Source organism: Fulmarus glacialis, unplaced genomic scaffold (genome assembly GCF_000690835.1).
Source record: "Fulmarus glacialis isolate BGI_N327 unplaced genomic scaffold, ASM69083v1 scaffold48535, whole genome shotgun sequence".
Lineage (NCBI taxonomy): Eukaryota > Metazoa > Chordata > Aves > Procellariiformes > Procellariidae > Fulmarus > Fulmarus glacialis.
The window spans coordinates 1,125-16,897 of NW_009213352.1; the positions used below are offsets into that span (position 1 = coordinate 1,125).

General features: G+C 36.0%; 1 protein-coding gene across 1 annotated transcript; it reads right to left on the minus strand.

Moving 5' to 3' along the window:
- Window positions 1-5,055: 5,055 nt before the first annotated feature.
- LOC104077058 (cytochrome b5 reductase 4) lies at window positions 5,056-15,547 on the minus strand (the record flags this gene model as incomplete). The annotated part of the gene is made up of 6 exons (XM_009578154.1): window positions 5,056-5,659; window positions 6,556-6,720; window positions 8,116-8,202; window positions 13,247-13,397; window positions 14,054-14,206; window positions 15,407-15,547. Coding segments are annotated over 6 exons (752 nt in total), but the record flags the coding sequence as incomplete, so codon positions are not given.
- Window positions 15,548-15,773: the final 226 nt, after the last annotated feature.

A 15,773-nucleotide genomic window follows, 5' to 3' on the forward strand; every position in this document is an offset into this window, starting at 1 on the left:
TTAAAGTTACACTTCAGCCACTTTTAACAAACAGTATATCTAGATTAGAAAGTTGAAATAATGTCAGATGGCCATTTGTTGCTAAGCTACTTGTTCAAAGCAAGTTATGAGTAATAACAGACCTATTCAAAAGGAAAAAATTATAAAGATCTATTAAAAAAAAAAAACTTCAAAGGAAATCAGAGGCTTTTAGAAGTACAACAATTCATCCTAAATTGCATCTTAAAAATCCTCAAAGTGCTTGAAGTTTTGAGAGCCTATCTTGGGGGAAACAAGCAACTCTGCTCATCTCACCAGAAAGTCCACTTTGGAACTTCAGAACTTGGAAATGAGCGTCCCTCCACTACAGATGTCAAATTATGACTGCTCTCAGCTACATACTTGGATGTGATCTGGATTTCAATCATTGCAAAAAGATGCTTAAATAGGTATTTTCCCAACTGGAAATGTGGAATGCCATGCTTAAAGAGGTCCTCCTGAAGTGGTCTAGAAGGGACCACTGTAGGGATATCATCCTTGACAAGGTCAGAGCAATGAAGACTGTAGGTGGAGTAGAAACATTTGGGGACTATTCTCCTTTTTGCAAACCATGCAGCTCAAAGAGCCATGTTACAGACCTATCTGCAAGAGAAGAATGAGAGAGGGGAAATGCGTCAGTCTCCCCCAACAGCATTTTATGAGCTAGGGAGTTCATAAAAAACAGTTTGTTTCTGAAAATTGCCATTCAAATTGTGATTTAATGTGCAGATTTTGTGGGTGTAACTTCCACAAATCCGTGTGATGGGTTTATGTTTTGGTTTGGTTTTGGCTGGTTAGTTTTTAAAACTGCAAAATCAGGATGCAGCAGTCTGATGTAAAAGGCAGAAGATGTATTTCCAAGATATTGATGATGTACCTTCTTGTGAGGGAGGAGGAGAAAATGTTTATTTCAACTGCATGTAGCGTGAGCCACTGATGTTAGGAGGCATAACATTTATGACCATCTTTTAAAATAAGGTGGGTGTTGCACAGTTTTGTAATGCAGGAATTTTTCTAGAAAAGCAGCTAAGGACTAGTATGATAAAAGATACACCTGCATGGAGGTTTCTGTGGCTCCCAAAAATCAATTTCGCTCCTAAGAAAAAAAAAATGCAGAGGAGACAATAGAGCAAATTTTTCCACCTTACTATGTAATGAATCTCCTCCAGAAGAGTCAGAACGACTGATGCAGTGAAATAATAAACACTGTGCAAACAAAACAATAGAATGGTTTTTTGGTTAATGAAGACCTACTGAATGATTGCATTTGTCAAATTCCTTATATTTACTGGGTGGTTTTATTAAGCATGCTTTTCTATAAACAATTCTCTCTTAATGAACATATAAACGTCTTGAGCAGCAGCAGAGAACTGATCAACTACGCCACTTCGCATTGGCTCCTCTGACCTTGTTTTAATCAATCTTTGAATATGTAAGTATTCCAGAACTAGAACCGATAAATCTGCAAATTGGATTTTCCTATAAGCAATTGTCTTCCTCACATTTACTAAAGACAACAAAACCCAAAAAGCTGAGTTTTTAAAAATACAACTGGCAAATAATTGTTACAATTTATCATCCCTTTTCATTATCAGCAGCATGCAGCAGCTAGCTATAAAACAGTCTTAGTAATGGATTACAATGTATAATTGGGATTTCAATCTGTACGTCTTCAACAACAAAATGCAATATAAACATTGTATTAACTATTGTATTTTTCATGTTTCTTATGTGTGGACAAACTTAAATATTTTATGAATAGAATCTTGGCAGACTTATTAATATACTGTACTCAAGTATTTACTTCTTCAAGCTACTATTTTTATTACACAAAATATGTATCTACAGCTGTAAACATAAAAAATTACATTAAGAGTTTATTCAAGAATATGTTCCAAACTAAAAGCTATAAGACTACAGCTGTCCCTTCTTCCCCATAAATGATTTTCCATACAAATTCCCTGTTTGACCCTGACAACACAGTAATTAAGCCAGTGCCTTTTGATAAATGTTTCAAATTTCCTTTCAGAAAACTAAAAACGGTTTGTTTCTTGGTGAAATACCATCCAGAGATGGCACAGAGCATCAATTCAAAACAGTGTTTATCTGACATTAACCAGGTAATAGGAGAATATTCTTCTGATGTCATCTTCCACTTTTAGTCTTATTTCCTAGGAAAACATAGCTCTTTTCTGGTCAATTTCTGCACAACACATGAGAGCCTATTCCCTCTCTCCTTTTCCCATCCGGTAGCTCTGAATCTGCAGGCCAGCTTCAACAGAAGCTGGTTATTGTATCATTTCGCTGAGCACAAACTTACTGTAAAAGTCGTTTTAACCAACTGAAAGCTTATGGGAAGAGCCATTCAATTTCAACAAGGCAAGTCACTGAAGTAATGCTAAAGAACTGAAAGTTGTACCAGCACAGGACAAAAAACCCCCATTTTTCGGGAAATTAACATGTTGCATCCTCAGAGATGTGCAAATTCTTAAAAACTTACACTGTAGGCTGACAATCTAGCTAGAGAAACACCAGTTAGAAATATTGGAGATGTGTGTATGTATATATGTATTTTCTTAACTTCCAGAAGATATTTAAGTATTGATCTCTTCCTCTGTAACAACCAACCACAGAATACAACTACCAGAAGTTGCCAAGTAACCTGAAGCACTTGTTGAGAACTAGATGCCACCACAACACAATTGCAGTGCAGATACATTAAAAAACCCCACTTCAACAACAACAAAAAAAAGAAGAGTAAATTAAGTTACCCTCACTAATTGATTATAATTTGTGACAGTCAAAATACCGAAGTAATGAAGCTCTGCATAAGAATCCTAGTTCTGTATTACTTAAAACGGACAATTTGACAAGTCTATTCAGTCATCCCAAAAGAAAGCAGAAACACTCGCTCACTATTTAATGCTCAACATAGAACTGTTTAGGTTGGAAAAGACCCTTAAGATCATCAGATGTTGCACTTTGTAGGATCATCAGCCTTCTTCTCTCCCCCAGTGCAATGGGATCCCCATAGCACATTAGTCCAAATGATAACTTGATGTGATTCACGGATGATCTCGTGCAGGACTTTCCCCTTTACTAGACCAGATTTAGATATTCCGTTTTTATTATGAACAGAAACACTTCTGAATTCAGTGCTTGAGAGTGCCTGACAATGAATGAATCACGAACTAACTACCAACAGCAACCATTCAAAAGTTTTCAAAGGTAACACATTTGCATATTGAAACTTCCAAGGATGTCTCTTTTGCATGTCACAGTCTCCTTTTGCTCCTCAGTAACATCATCATCTCAGTATTACTCAGTTTTGATTGAGTATTAATATTTCCAGGAAAAATATAAGGTCAACAAGCCCTGGAAATAGACTCCTCTTTTCCCTGTGGACAGACGCAGCCCAAGATCCAGGAAGTTTACTCCAACCCCATGAAGATTTGACCTGGAAGAACCACTGCAGCAGAACACCTCTGCACTCAATGTCTTGTTGGACTTGCAAGGGCAGCTACCAATTTGTTTGCTTTCCTTGCTTCATATTTAAGGCATTTAAGATCCACATGCCTTATGACACTGAACATAACCAATCGTGTCAGGGTCTTCCTTGCTTCAGGATGACAGTTCTAAAATCTCCAAGAGCACAACTTCCTTCAAGCTGCAACTGTAAACAACAATTATCACTAGTAACCAGACTGGAAACAAACTTTCAGAAACCAAAGGAGATGCACACTAACTGCAGGAGCTTCTAGACCTACTCTGAAGTGGTTCCATATCCATGATCACCACCTGGACTGCACGAAGCTTTCGAGAAGTCATCATCTATTGACAAGCATGGCCTATGTCCTAAGGCAAAGGATAAAGTCATTGAGGTACTGTGTCACAAGAGCTACTTATCCAAAACTTTCTTTTGTCCTTCTGGATAAAGGCAGATTCGGACAATCAAAGCACAAAGGGCAGGATATTGGCAAAGTAACCTGATAAAACCAAAAAGCCTGAGAGGGAGGCAGTTAATGTAATTCTTTTACACAGGAGACCATCCCATCAGATCTTGGGTGACGGGAACATGAGAAATTCCTCAGTATCCTATGGAAGATGTACGGTTTAGTCATTAACACCAAAATGTAATTTTTTAAGTCACCACAGTAATCTTGTGTTTGTGACAGAAAAAATGATGAAATTGAGTGCTTTGTTTTTCCAGCGTAGCACTGATATTTCTGCTCAGCGGAAGAGAAACCTGTTCAGAGCTTTGTAGTACAAATCTCCACAAAGAATGCATTGCAAAATTATAACTGAAAACATTTAGATCCTTCTAGATGACAAAATGATGATACTACCACTGTCCCTGCTGAAATAACTTGTGACCCATGGGCAATGACTGACAACCAGATCCTTTTCTAACATCAAGTCTAATAAATGAGAAGGCACTGAAGAGATGACAGCTCAGCTTAGCATAGCCAGTCACTGTCAGATAGCAATTTAACCTTTTTAGAGGGTATTATTAAAACATTTTTCATGAACGCTGAAGTATTAATGCCACAACTGCAAGTCTGGCTTCTTAGGAGGAAGAAATACCCATTCAACACAACAGGAGGATGCAAACAGTACTAGATGTCATACGAAACAATGCCTATAAATATTATTGACAACATCTAGAAGGGGGGTAGCTGCTTTGCTGCTTTTTTCTCTGAACTATTATTAGACAGCAGATTACTGCCTCATGATAACATACTTTTAGTAATGGAGAAAAAAACCCCACTGATTCAAATAACCTCATTTAATACCACGGCAACCTGTCAAATATTTTTAGGTACTTCTGTGGTCCTTACCCTGGTATTTGCAGGCCATAAGCTGTCATGTTTTTACCCTCAGAATGGCTCATGACAAGGGATGCCTGATACCAGCGAGGTCACACAGAAAGTTTTGTGGGAGACCAAGACTGTGCCTCTGTTCTGAGTTCTCAGCTGGTGTCCTAAGCTTGTGCAAACCTGAAAATACGAAAAATTTACAAAAATGCATAAAGTAATGTAAAATTATTATTTTTTTATTATTTGATGTAAATTTTTATATTTTACCAAAGGTACTTCTATTCTTTGTTTACAAAACCAAAAATGTATCTGGATCACTTGCAAGTCAAATAGAGATTTCAGATGAAAAAGAGCGTTTTTCAACGACCGGTTACCTGAGTTACAGTGCAATATTTAATTTCAGACAGTATCGCTCTTAAGACTTTTTACAGTACGAAATAATAAGCTTTTCAAGTCAAAACTTAAATCAGTGCTGTCATAAATTTAAGAATTCTCATGAACCAACAACATGAAATATCTTACATAATGTACACTATACCTTTTTGCTTGCCTCTACAATAAATTAATACCCTGGATTAGCAAAAATGTTTACAAAAACAAGATAAAACATAGTATAAAATTTTTTCAAAGATATATTTCTTCCAAGAAACAGTTTGGTACCAAGAGTGAAATTTCAAGTCTTAGAAAATTGCTTCTCGCTTAATTAAATTCATGAAAGTAAATAAATAAGATTGAATTATACAAACAACATTGATATCTTCATATGATTTTATGCAGTAAAAGTGTGTATCTCTTCCTGGGAATATCCAAGATTCTTCAGATACCTGAAAGTAAAAAGTCAAATGTGTAATACTAATATTTGGAACCAAAACCCACCACAGACACAGCTGAAGCATAACTTCAGCACCACTATCTTGTGTTTATTCAGACAGGCACAATGAAGTTTATCTTTGTGAATACATATAGAAAACATTTCATGCCCAGGAGCTCATATGTACCACATTATCTTATAGGATACTGAAAGAATTTCTAAAAATAAATACAGATATCTATTGAAAGTATCTCAGATTTCTCAAGAGCTAATATAATTATTGGCCAATTCCACCCTCCATGCACCTGACTTCAGTAGGGCTGCAGAAATGCAAGCTATGTCCATATTGCTTCAATATTTTGAAGCTGGGCAAGAGAAAGTTAGAGGGCCTTTCATCTTTAAATATATGGCATATAAAATCAGCAAAGTATTAGGTACAGACATGAATAAGTCCATCATTAAAAATCGAGAGAAGTGCTTGTGATAGAACATGTGCTTTGAATTTTACTTTTAATAACTTAATTTGTCAAGCTAACACCAACACAGAAAGCTTATTTCTTATTATAACAACTTTTCTATGAACATCAAATTAAAAGCAGCATTTAAAACCTTGGGGAAAAAAGGTCATTGTTAAAGAGATGCTCTTAGAAAGTTTTGGACAACTTACTAGAGCTCATGAAATTTACATATTGCTGATATTTAATTATCTACACACTAAATATACTCCTAAAGTATGATGCCAAGTAGGTTTTTAAAATTAGTTTTTTAAAAAATTTAAAAACTTTTCTTACAAAGGAGAAAATGGAAGGCAATTTTTGAAAGACTACCAAGTCAGAAACACTATAGCTAGTTAGGTGATCAAATTTTTTAAAATTCCTCATTCTCTAGTTCATCATTTGAAATACTCACTGTACTCCTTGTTCGGTAAAAGGTGTTGGACCACAGATGCAGATAAGCACTTTGGAGTCTTTTCTGCTTCTTTTCACAAACTCAGAGAGAAGAGATGAAGAAATCTTCCCCTGTTTACCCACCCAGTCCTTTGTTGGTTGTGAAAGAATGAACTGAACCTCAAACCTGGTAAGCAGAAGAGTATTTCAGAAATATTGCCTCTGATTAGAAATCTGCCACACAAAATGCAGATTTTGTTTCCTATGATTACTTTCTTGTTCTGCTCAGCTCCCACTGGCACAATACCAGATCTCACAGATATTTAGCTGTTCCTACCAATCAAGTCAATTAAATCACCTCCAGTGTTGTGCATTTAATTATTTAACCCAATCTTTCAATCTTAAAAATTTTAGCTGTATAGTTCACCTTACAAAGAAAAACAGCTGGTACCAATTAAGATACTAGCGCACAGATTTTATTATTCCATTATTCACTTACACAAATGTTGGTGTAGCACAATACACAAGTAGTGAAATAAGAATGCTTAGCCAAACTTGTGAAAATGTCAGTACAATTTCATTAATGAGAAAACACTATAACTGGTTTAAAAAACCCACTAACAGCGTAGTTATTGAGTAAAAAACAAGCACTTGTGTATCTGAGGCTCCTAGTGAAAGGGAGAAAGGGTTTTTACTGTAAATTCGCACAATGTTTAACTATGAAGCTTTGAATGTGCCAGACATCACCAGGTTATGAAATAATATTGATTTTTCACTTCAATGTTGTGAAGGAACAGGTGAAATTTATTTGTTCAAGTAAGAATTAAGTAAGCATAAACAAAACGTACTTCTATCATGTAAAATCTAGGCAGTGACAATTTATCTAGTGATAAAAACAAGGGTACTGAAATTAAAAGGCAATCTGATATTCCTATGTCTCCTGACAGAACTACTGCCTGCTAAATTAAGTTAACATTACATATGCACTAGTGCATTTTAATCCATAATTACATGGCAACTGAGGGAAAAAAAAGCAACAATTAGTAAGTAAAAATGAAAGTAACAGGCCTAATTTAAACTTTAAATTTCTAGATAAACATTGAATTTCTACATAATCATTTTCTCAACTAAGTGACACCAAAGAGACTTTTCAAGACTCTCTGTAAATTCAGAATGTTCCAAGGGTACACTATCCTTGTCTATCACTTCTTTGCTTCTCTTTGCATATCCGTATTTTCTATTGCTAAGGCTAATTTTCTTCACCTTCAGAAAGCTTCTCAGTTTTATCTATCATCTCATCTAACATATTGTCTCCAATAAACATCTATTAAACACTGTCATACCAAATCCCTGGCTTCGTATGGGACCTACAGAACATAATGACATAGCCTGCTGCTATGCATCTGTGACCGATACAAGCACATCTCCTTCCACTCCCTGGGTCTCATTAAATTCTTAGCTAAGAGTTTCCAGAATTGGGATCTGTCTTTGTGCAAAAGCTGTACACTTATTCTAAGCCCCAAGACTTTTTCTTCTATATACTGGGATTGTACAAGTTGTTCTCCACAAGACTTTTAAATACCTTTCATCTTTAAGAGCTAATTGCTCTAGCTGGTTTCTCCAAAGTATGTCATCTTCTGTTTTGTTGAAGAAGACCAGCTTCACTGTCCTTAAAAAAAAAAAAAAGAAGTAACTGCAGATTGTTTCTGTACTTGAAACATGTGTTAAAAGAATCAGAACTTACTGCATTACACAGAAGCCTTTTACTTACATTTTGTTTGTTTGTTTTGCAACTCTGCAATCCTCAAATCTTTTTGCCACTAACCCAATATAGTATCTTTCTTGCTGTACCTGAAAGTCTGTTGAACTTGTGACCTCTCTTCTAAATGTCACAACCCTGTCTGCAACCTCTAGTTCAGGAACTGCTGTCCTAAGAAAAATAAAGTCTCTTGAAGTTACTAAGACCTGACTGAGAACACAGTATAGCTTTGTCAAGTTTTATCTAGTGGTTTCTCAATATTGTTTGAGCACTACTACTTCAATTAATAGCTGGTATATGAACTCTGTACCCCTTTGTAATATTATATACACCAGCTTGTAGAGGTGAAACTGAAATTTCAAGAAGGTTATGTCAATATTAATTTAATAAAGATGGAATCTGGACACATAGGAGTAAGAGAAAATTAACTCATAACTTGAAGAGCAAACTACAGCTCTGTACCAGATTATCTTATTCCTACTTTATTTGTTGATTTATAAAATCTATTCACATGGAAAGCTACTGTTTACAAGCATTATATTTGCCAGATAGTTCACATAAAAAATAAATGCTCTGTCATTAAGGTCACTATGCTACAGTGGACATAAAACACAAAGACTGACTTCACAAAACAGAATTTACCATTTGATGAAGCCACATAAACCTAACTTCTCCTTTATTGCTAATGACACACTAATACCCTGGGGACAACTGATATAAGACAGATGATCTGTTGTTAAATGCAAGCAGTTCCTGAACTGCACCCCACAGGGCTTTAAGTTACTGTTGTTTTTTCCACTAGGGCACAGCTCTGAGCAGAGAGAGCATGTTGCTATGGTGCCAGAAGCAGTAAGTTCAGTGCCGTACTTGCAGGAAGCTGGAGCACCAGGGTATCTGGTACAGAAATGCATGCAGAACCACATGGGTACCTGGCAGGGCCACCACTGAGGCTGAGATAAGCCTGCTAGTCCTGCATACCACATAGTCCTACAATTCCAGTTCCGTAACAATGCACTCCACTATCCAGTGTCCCTTTTACATGTGGCTGACCTTGCTTCTAAGAGACTAGCACTAGACGTTGCGCTGAAACTATTAATTCCCGTCACCTCATCCTCTGTACCTTGCAAGAGAGCCATCTTTCACGCATGTGCATTACATATGCTAGGGCTTCTGTGGAGAGTTCATGATCTCCAGCTGTTCTTCAACTGCAATTTAAAAGCCTATATTCTCCCAGCTTGACATCTAACCTTTTCCCCTTTTGCAGTTTGGTAGCACTTTAAGATACCAGGAAATCTCTTAAAAGCTACATCAGATGCCAAAGATAGGAGATCATCTTCTACTTATGAGAAGGACATTCATTTTCTGCTGCCAAAATATAAAACTGAGGTATGACCATTGTATATAATATGCATCAGTAGTGTTACTGAGAGGAAGTAGTTCTAAATGCATTACAACTCAAAATAAGTTACAACATACATGCTTTGGAAAACTTGCCTGGTATACAACAAAACAGCCCCAAATCAGCTATGTTGCATCTTTAAATACTAAAATCAACTTATTCAGAAGCATGTGCCAAAAACCTAGGTTCCTTACATGCTCCCCAGGGCCCACTTCCCTGAAAACATGGAAAATAAAGCTCACTGCAGGAATGTAGTGCTGTCAAAGCTGGCATGGTGCACCACAGCATCAAATGTTACTCAGGTAGGGAAAAAAGTCAATAAAAAGTGCATAGGAAAGCCATGCATTTTGTTCATTGGGCAAAAAGGTATAAATTGGTTATTTGGAGAATACACCCTTACTGATACTCCCCAGTGTAGATGAATAGATCTGCTGCAGTACTGCTCAGTACTCAGCACTATAAAGAGAACAGAAAACCTCAAAACTTGAAATGAACTGGTAACAGTTTTGCTAGAAATGAGGGAGAAAACAGCTAAAAGGAAGGGGTGGAGATTTAGATCTGATCCCCACCAGTACAGAAGAGCTGGTTGAGAGAATAATGACAGAACTTTAAATAACAAATGAGAAACTTAATCAGCTCTTTGGAAGGAAATAGGGAGAATCTGACATACTGGTAACTACTACAAGGGATGCAGGTTTTAATAAACTCAAAAACTGGTATGCAAGGTCTTATGGAAAGCTGCATAGGGAGAGAAGTTAAAGAGATCCTTAGGTGATTTTAACACAGAGGAAGAAGAGGAGGTAGAAAGAGTTACAAAATCTTTTTTGGTAACCTTCAAAACCAGAAAAGTGATGATGAAAGTGGAACACTATATTAAAAATGAGTATGAGAACAGAGTGGTAGTTCAGGAATGAAAAGCTGGAGACAAAGCAAGATGCAACTATCAAGGAGAATTAAGAATAGCGTGCAAGCATCCTATACTCACTTAAGAGCGTTAGCCCTCTACCTAGTGTTTAGTGCCTTTATGCCTCAGTCTTCTTTAAGAAACGTTATCCATTTGATTGCAGTTATACACCACCAGTAAAAATCTCACCTTAAAAAGGAAAAAACAGCACAGAGGACCGATATTCTTTTTAAATTAATACTTTGGCCAAATACAACTTGGCCTGTAAGAGAAGAAACAAGACTGAAGGAAGACCATTATGACTTCATGCACAAAAGGATGCTGTGGATGGGAAGAGAACAAATAGTTTTCCACATTTACCGCAAGCAAGAAATAACAGACTTAAAAGATAACAGGGAGACTTTGGCTAGACAGTAAGAATGGAAATCCAATGATCCAAGCCCATTAGACCACAGCAACCACCACCTATGGAAGCTGCGGATTCTCCAACATTCGCAGTGCAGCCCCAGAGGTTGAGCAGCACTTGTCCAGCACTACAGACAGAAGCGGCTTCTGCAACCCTCAGGTGACAAGTCGGTCATTATTCAGATCCTTCCTCAACTTTCTGCAATTTGTGTTCTAGCGTGTGCAATCCAAGTTTACAGCAATCGTTACTTTTCACAGTAAGAGAATTTTATGTAAATTATATTTATATTGTTTATATATACATATAATCTCATGTATATAAATAGTATATATAAATACATACACACACATATATATTAAAGACACTCTTTTAATATTTTCCCAAAGGAGAAAGTGAGGGTTAAGAGCAAATATAAGGCCAAGAAACTAAGTTGCCTAGAGCAGTCAGAAAAACGAAGCTTTAAGTGTCTGCATATAAACAGAACCTGTACCAGATCAAGTCATTCCAGCACCTAACAAGCCTCCACGGCAAGAAGGAAAAATTCATTTACTTCGACTAGTAGGAAACAGATGTTGCTGCATCCTAAGCTAACTGTGAGCATTGAGTCCCCATAAGAAATTGTGCTGAAGAGAGTTAAAATAAGCCACTCTGGTCATCTTTCAAAGACAGAGTAGATACAAGCACTATCTGTGCAGTAGTAGTCTTTCACACGTGTTACTACTCTGTTTATTCCCGTTATGGACAAAATGCCAAGATTTGCATCTCTCCTTAGTTTTGCTTTCATATATTATCACAGCTACCTTTACCTGACATACTAGTTTTCCCCTCAAGAAGAAAAAAAAAAAAAAATTATTCCAAATTCACTTAGTAGTGCTTCCCAAGCATTTTGTCAGATGATAGATTTATCTTTTGGATTCACAAAGCCAGCCAGCCGCTTGTGATTCGCTACTGACAATACAGGACACTTTGGAAGAGCCAAACAGTACACAGTCTCTCTGCTCACAAAATAGGATTATATGTAATTGCTGAACAATAAACAATACAAGAATAATGTCTGGGTTTAGATTTTTTTTTCTAGAAACAGATTTCTGCAGTACATGTCATCCTTTTTAACTTTACTATTAAGACTAGTGTCCAATTAATCTATGTTGTTTCAAAATGTGCTTCATCAAAACATAATGAAGCAAAACATCCTGTGCTTATATTGAATAAAACTCAGTATTAGAAATTAATCTCCATTACAAAAGTCCAAATTCAAAGGTACAGGAAAACAGTAGCAAGTCTGTTGAACTGTCCTCTGCAACAGCTTTAAAGAAAATATACAGTTCAGGTGTATTTTTCATTTTTATACTCTCCCAAATTACAATAGTTCACATTAATAAAAATGTAATCTGCTAAGAAATTCTGCAAGATGTGATTCTAGAGGAAGATTTTTGCTAAAAGCAATGCAAGCACACCTCACCTCTATCAAAGTATGCCCCTACAGTAACTCTGCATTTCCTTTTAAAGTTGAGCTATTGTATACTCTCTTAGAGTATACAATACAAGCAGAAGTACTAGTTCTGGGGTTCTGAAGGACATAAGGGGCCAAAACAATCTGTTCACTTGACCAAGAACACGTAATGCTTCCTTCTGTAGATTTTACAAGTGGAATACAGAATGCATATGCAATACACACCTTTTTAGGCATTTGAACATATGCTTACATAAGCTGCACTTTTGTGAAAACTGGAACTCATCTGGTAAAAATGTGTTACTGTTGCTTAGCAGGTGAAAACGATATAAAAGTATGCTAGCTATTCTAATAGATTAAAGAGAAGCCATAACTGAACAGTTGTAAACCTCCTCAGTCCAAAAACCAGTATCTACATTGAAATATTTCAATACTAAAAAAAGGCACTCAGATGCAAAGCTAGTTTAAGGAAAAAAAAACCAAATAAAACAAATTAAAAAAAAGCCCCTCAGATTTTCTACTTGGTGAGCTCATTTGTATCACAACTAAAATCCAAAGTGCAAATCAGTCCATTTTGTTGATGGTAGCCAATAACCAAATATGGGTAAGTTCCCTAAGACTCAGACAGACTCTTTCCTAAAGCATGCCAGCTTTTGGCATAAGTTGAAGAAAAATGCTTTCATACCATTTTATTTTGTTAATTGTTTTATTAACACTGAGGCTTGCCCATTACGTTTCATCCTTCCTATGGATTACTCTAGCTTGGGATTAAATCATAAGAGGCATACATACCGGAGGCAACTAACTTCAGTCAGAGCAAAATTCAGCAATTTAACCATTGGTGTGAAGCCTGTGCCTGCTGCCAATAAAAAGAGATCTTCTGAAGTTTGAACCTGTGACTTCTTGAAGTTACCTTCAGGATTGCTGACAGAAATATAGTCTCCTTTATTAAAAAAAAAAAAAAAAAAGAATGATAAATGTTAATGAGATGAAAACAAGCTAATTAGTATTCTGATTTTTTAAAAGCCCTTTCATATTGCCTTCATCCTGGTCGTATTACAGTTCCTTTCAGAAAGGTACTATACATTTCACACAAGGATCATTCTTGTTAAAAGAACAGATGTTCAATTAAAATGTCTTGTCTTGAGAGATTTTACAGTACATGAGTACACAAACATTTGAGAAGTCAGTGTTAAAAATCTACCTCTGTATCTGAAACAGAAGAGGAAGTGCATCTTCAGTCTAATAAAATAGACCTATCTTTCTTTATTCGAAAGTACAAAAAGTTGTTCTAAGAGTATATACAATCAAAGTGATCTACTATAATGTGTGATACAGTTGACATATCTGAACAGTTAAAAATGAACACATTTGGAAGACCAGTCAGGAGAGCTTTACATAATGGACAACTCCTAGTTACAGTGAGGATAAGCCTGTACATTTAGCGCATGGAGAATAAGGTTTAAAAAAAAAGTTGTAAGTATGTCACGATGTATAAATAGGTAAACAATAAGAACATCACAATACCCAGACAGTGAATCTGAAAAGATAAAGCAATCGCTGCAAAACCAAACACAAAAAAACCCAACGTATACTTACCAACTTGTAGGTGGTCAAGTGCCTGTGTGAACAGACCACAGGAATAAATTTTAATCATTAAATATATATGTGCACCATCATGGCGAGATGGTTCTTTGAAATCCAGTGGCAAAAAAGGCAATACGGGTGTGTATGGTTTTACTACTTCTGTCCCTAGATAGAAGAAAAAAAGGTAGCTGAAATAATATGAGAAGTGCTCTACAACCAGCAAATTTACTGCAAACAAATACCAAAATAAACAGTAAACAAATAATCTGCATATCCCATAAAAATAACACCATCACATGCTTTTATGCAAGTATGTTACTTTCCACTGCACCAGTTCTTATTACAGTAGCCTTCCACTTCCAACTAGGAATCTTCAGGCCACTGTACAGTATGTTATTTCTACACTACTTAGCAATTCAAAACACTGGAAGAAAAGAGCTACAGTCATCCCCAAAGAACATGAAAATCTAAACATTTGCATTTAATTTCAAGTACCACGGCTTGATTTTTTCTAAACTGAAATAGCAGATTTTTAATACTGCATGATATTTTCTTCCACTATAATTTCAAAAAGCTTTTGTATAATGATAGAAAAAAAGATTGCAAGAGTTGGACACCAGCAAAGAATTCAGTAGGGAGGAGCAGGAGGAGAAGGACAAAACAGTTTGCAAGTAAAGGATATTTAAAAATTCTTCTGAGAAATCTCTCTACTATGCATAGTGCAATGCAAGTACAGTGACCAGCATAACGATGAATATGCAAATTTTAAAAAGTACCCTTAAAAAAATAAAACGGATATTTCTTTGACCTCCCATTTTATTTTTTTAAGTTTGCTTTTATAAAATTTTGAAGAATAGTGCTTAAACAATGCTTTTCAAGATGCATTCCTCTCACAACCTCATGTTATCATTACTATCATGCAACTGGAGTGCAAAGTAGTGTTACCATGACTGCTATAAATCCCTCAGAAGAAGGGAAAAAAAAAAAAGCAAAATTGCAACATTACCCTCCACATGCCAAGAAAGCTGCAAACTAAAAGGAACTGACTAATCATACATAACACATACACAATGAGCTTCACCCCTTTCAAAGATTAACAGCACTACTTCAGTAGAGAGAATGTTTTAAAGGGAGAGTTGAAAGAAGAGCCGATAAGGTCAACAGTAAATGCCAGCCACCTCAATAATTAGCTTTCCAGCAATATTAATCCAGTCAGTTCATTATTAAGCACTGATTGTGATCCTGGAAGCAGAGACATTCTAACTACAACCAGGGAGTTAGTGGCGATGGACTTGGCATTCTCCCAAGACTATGAAAAGGGATTTATGTTACTATATCCATGGCTACATTCTCAATTTTTCTTACCTGCAATGATTTGTTTGAGGTAAACATGTTGTCCAGTGGGAACATAAAGATGTGTGCTCTTAGGCAACATTAAGCAGAAGAGCTTGGTGTCATGGGTAACTTCCGTCTTAGAAACCAACTTGCATCTTCTGTAGAACAGTCCTAAAAACATGGTTTTACTTGTTACTTAAGTCTCAATCTGTCTTTCTAGTCTTATACATCTTTTAATAAGAGACAGAGAAAGGTATGTACTATATACAGTTACAAAAAGACTATAAACAGATGCTTCTTGTATCACTACTTATAATTATTTTTCTAATTTTGGATTAAGAACTCATTTATAGCCTTACATTAGAATCATAGAATCACAGAATCACTGAGGTTGGAA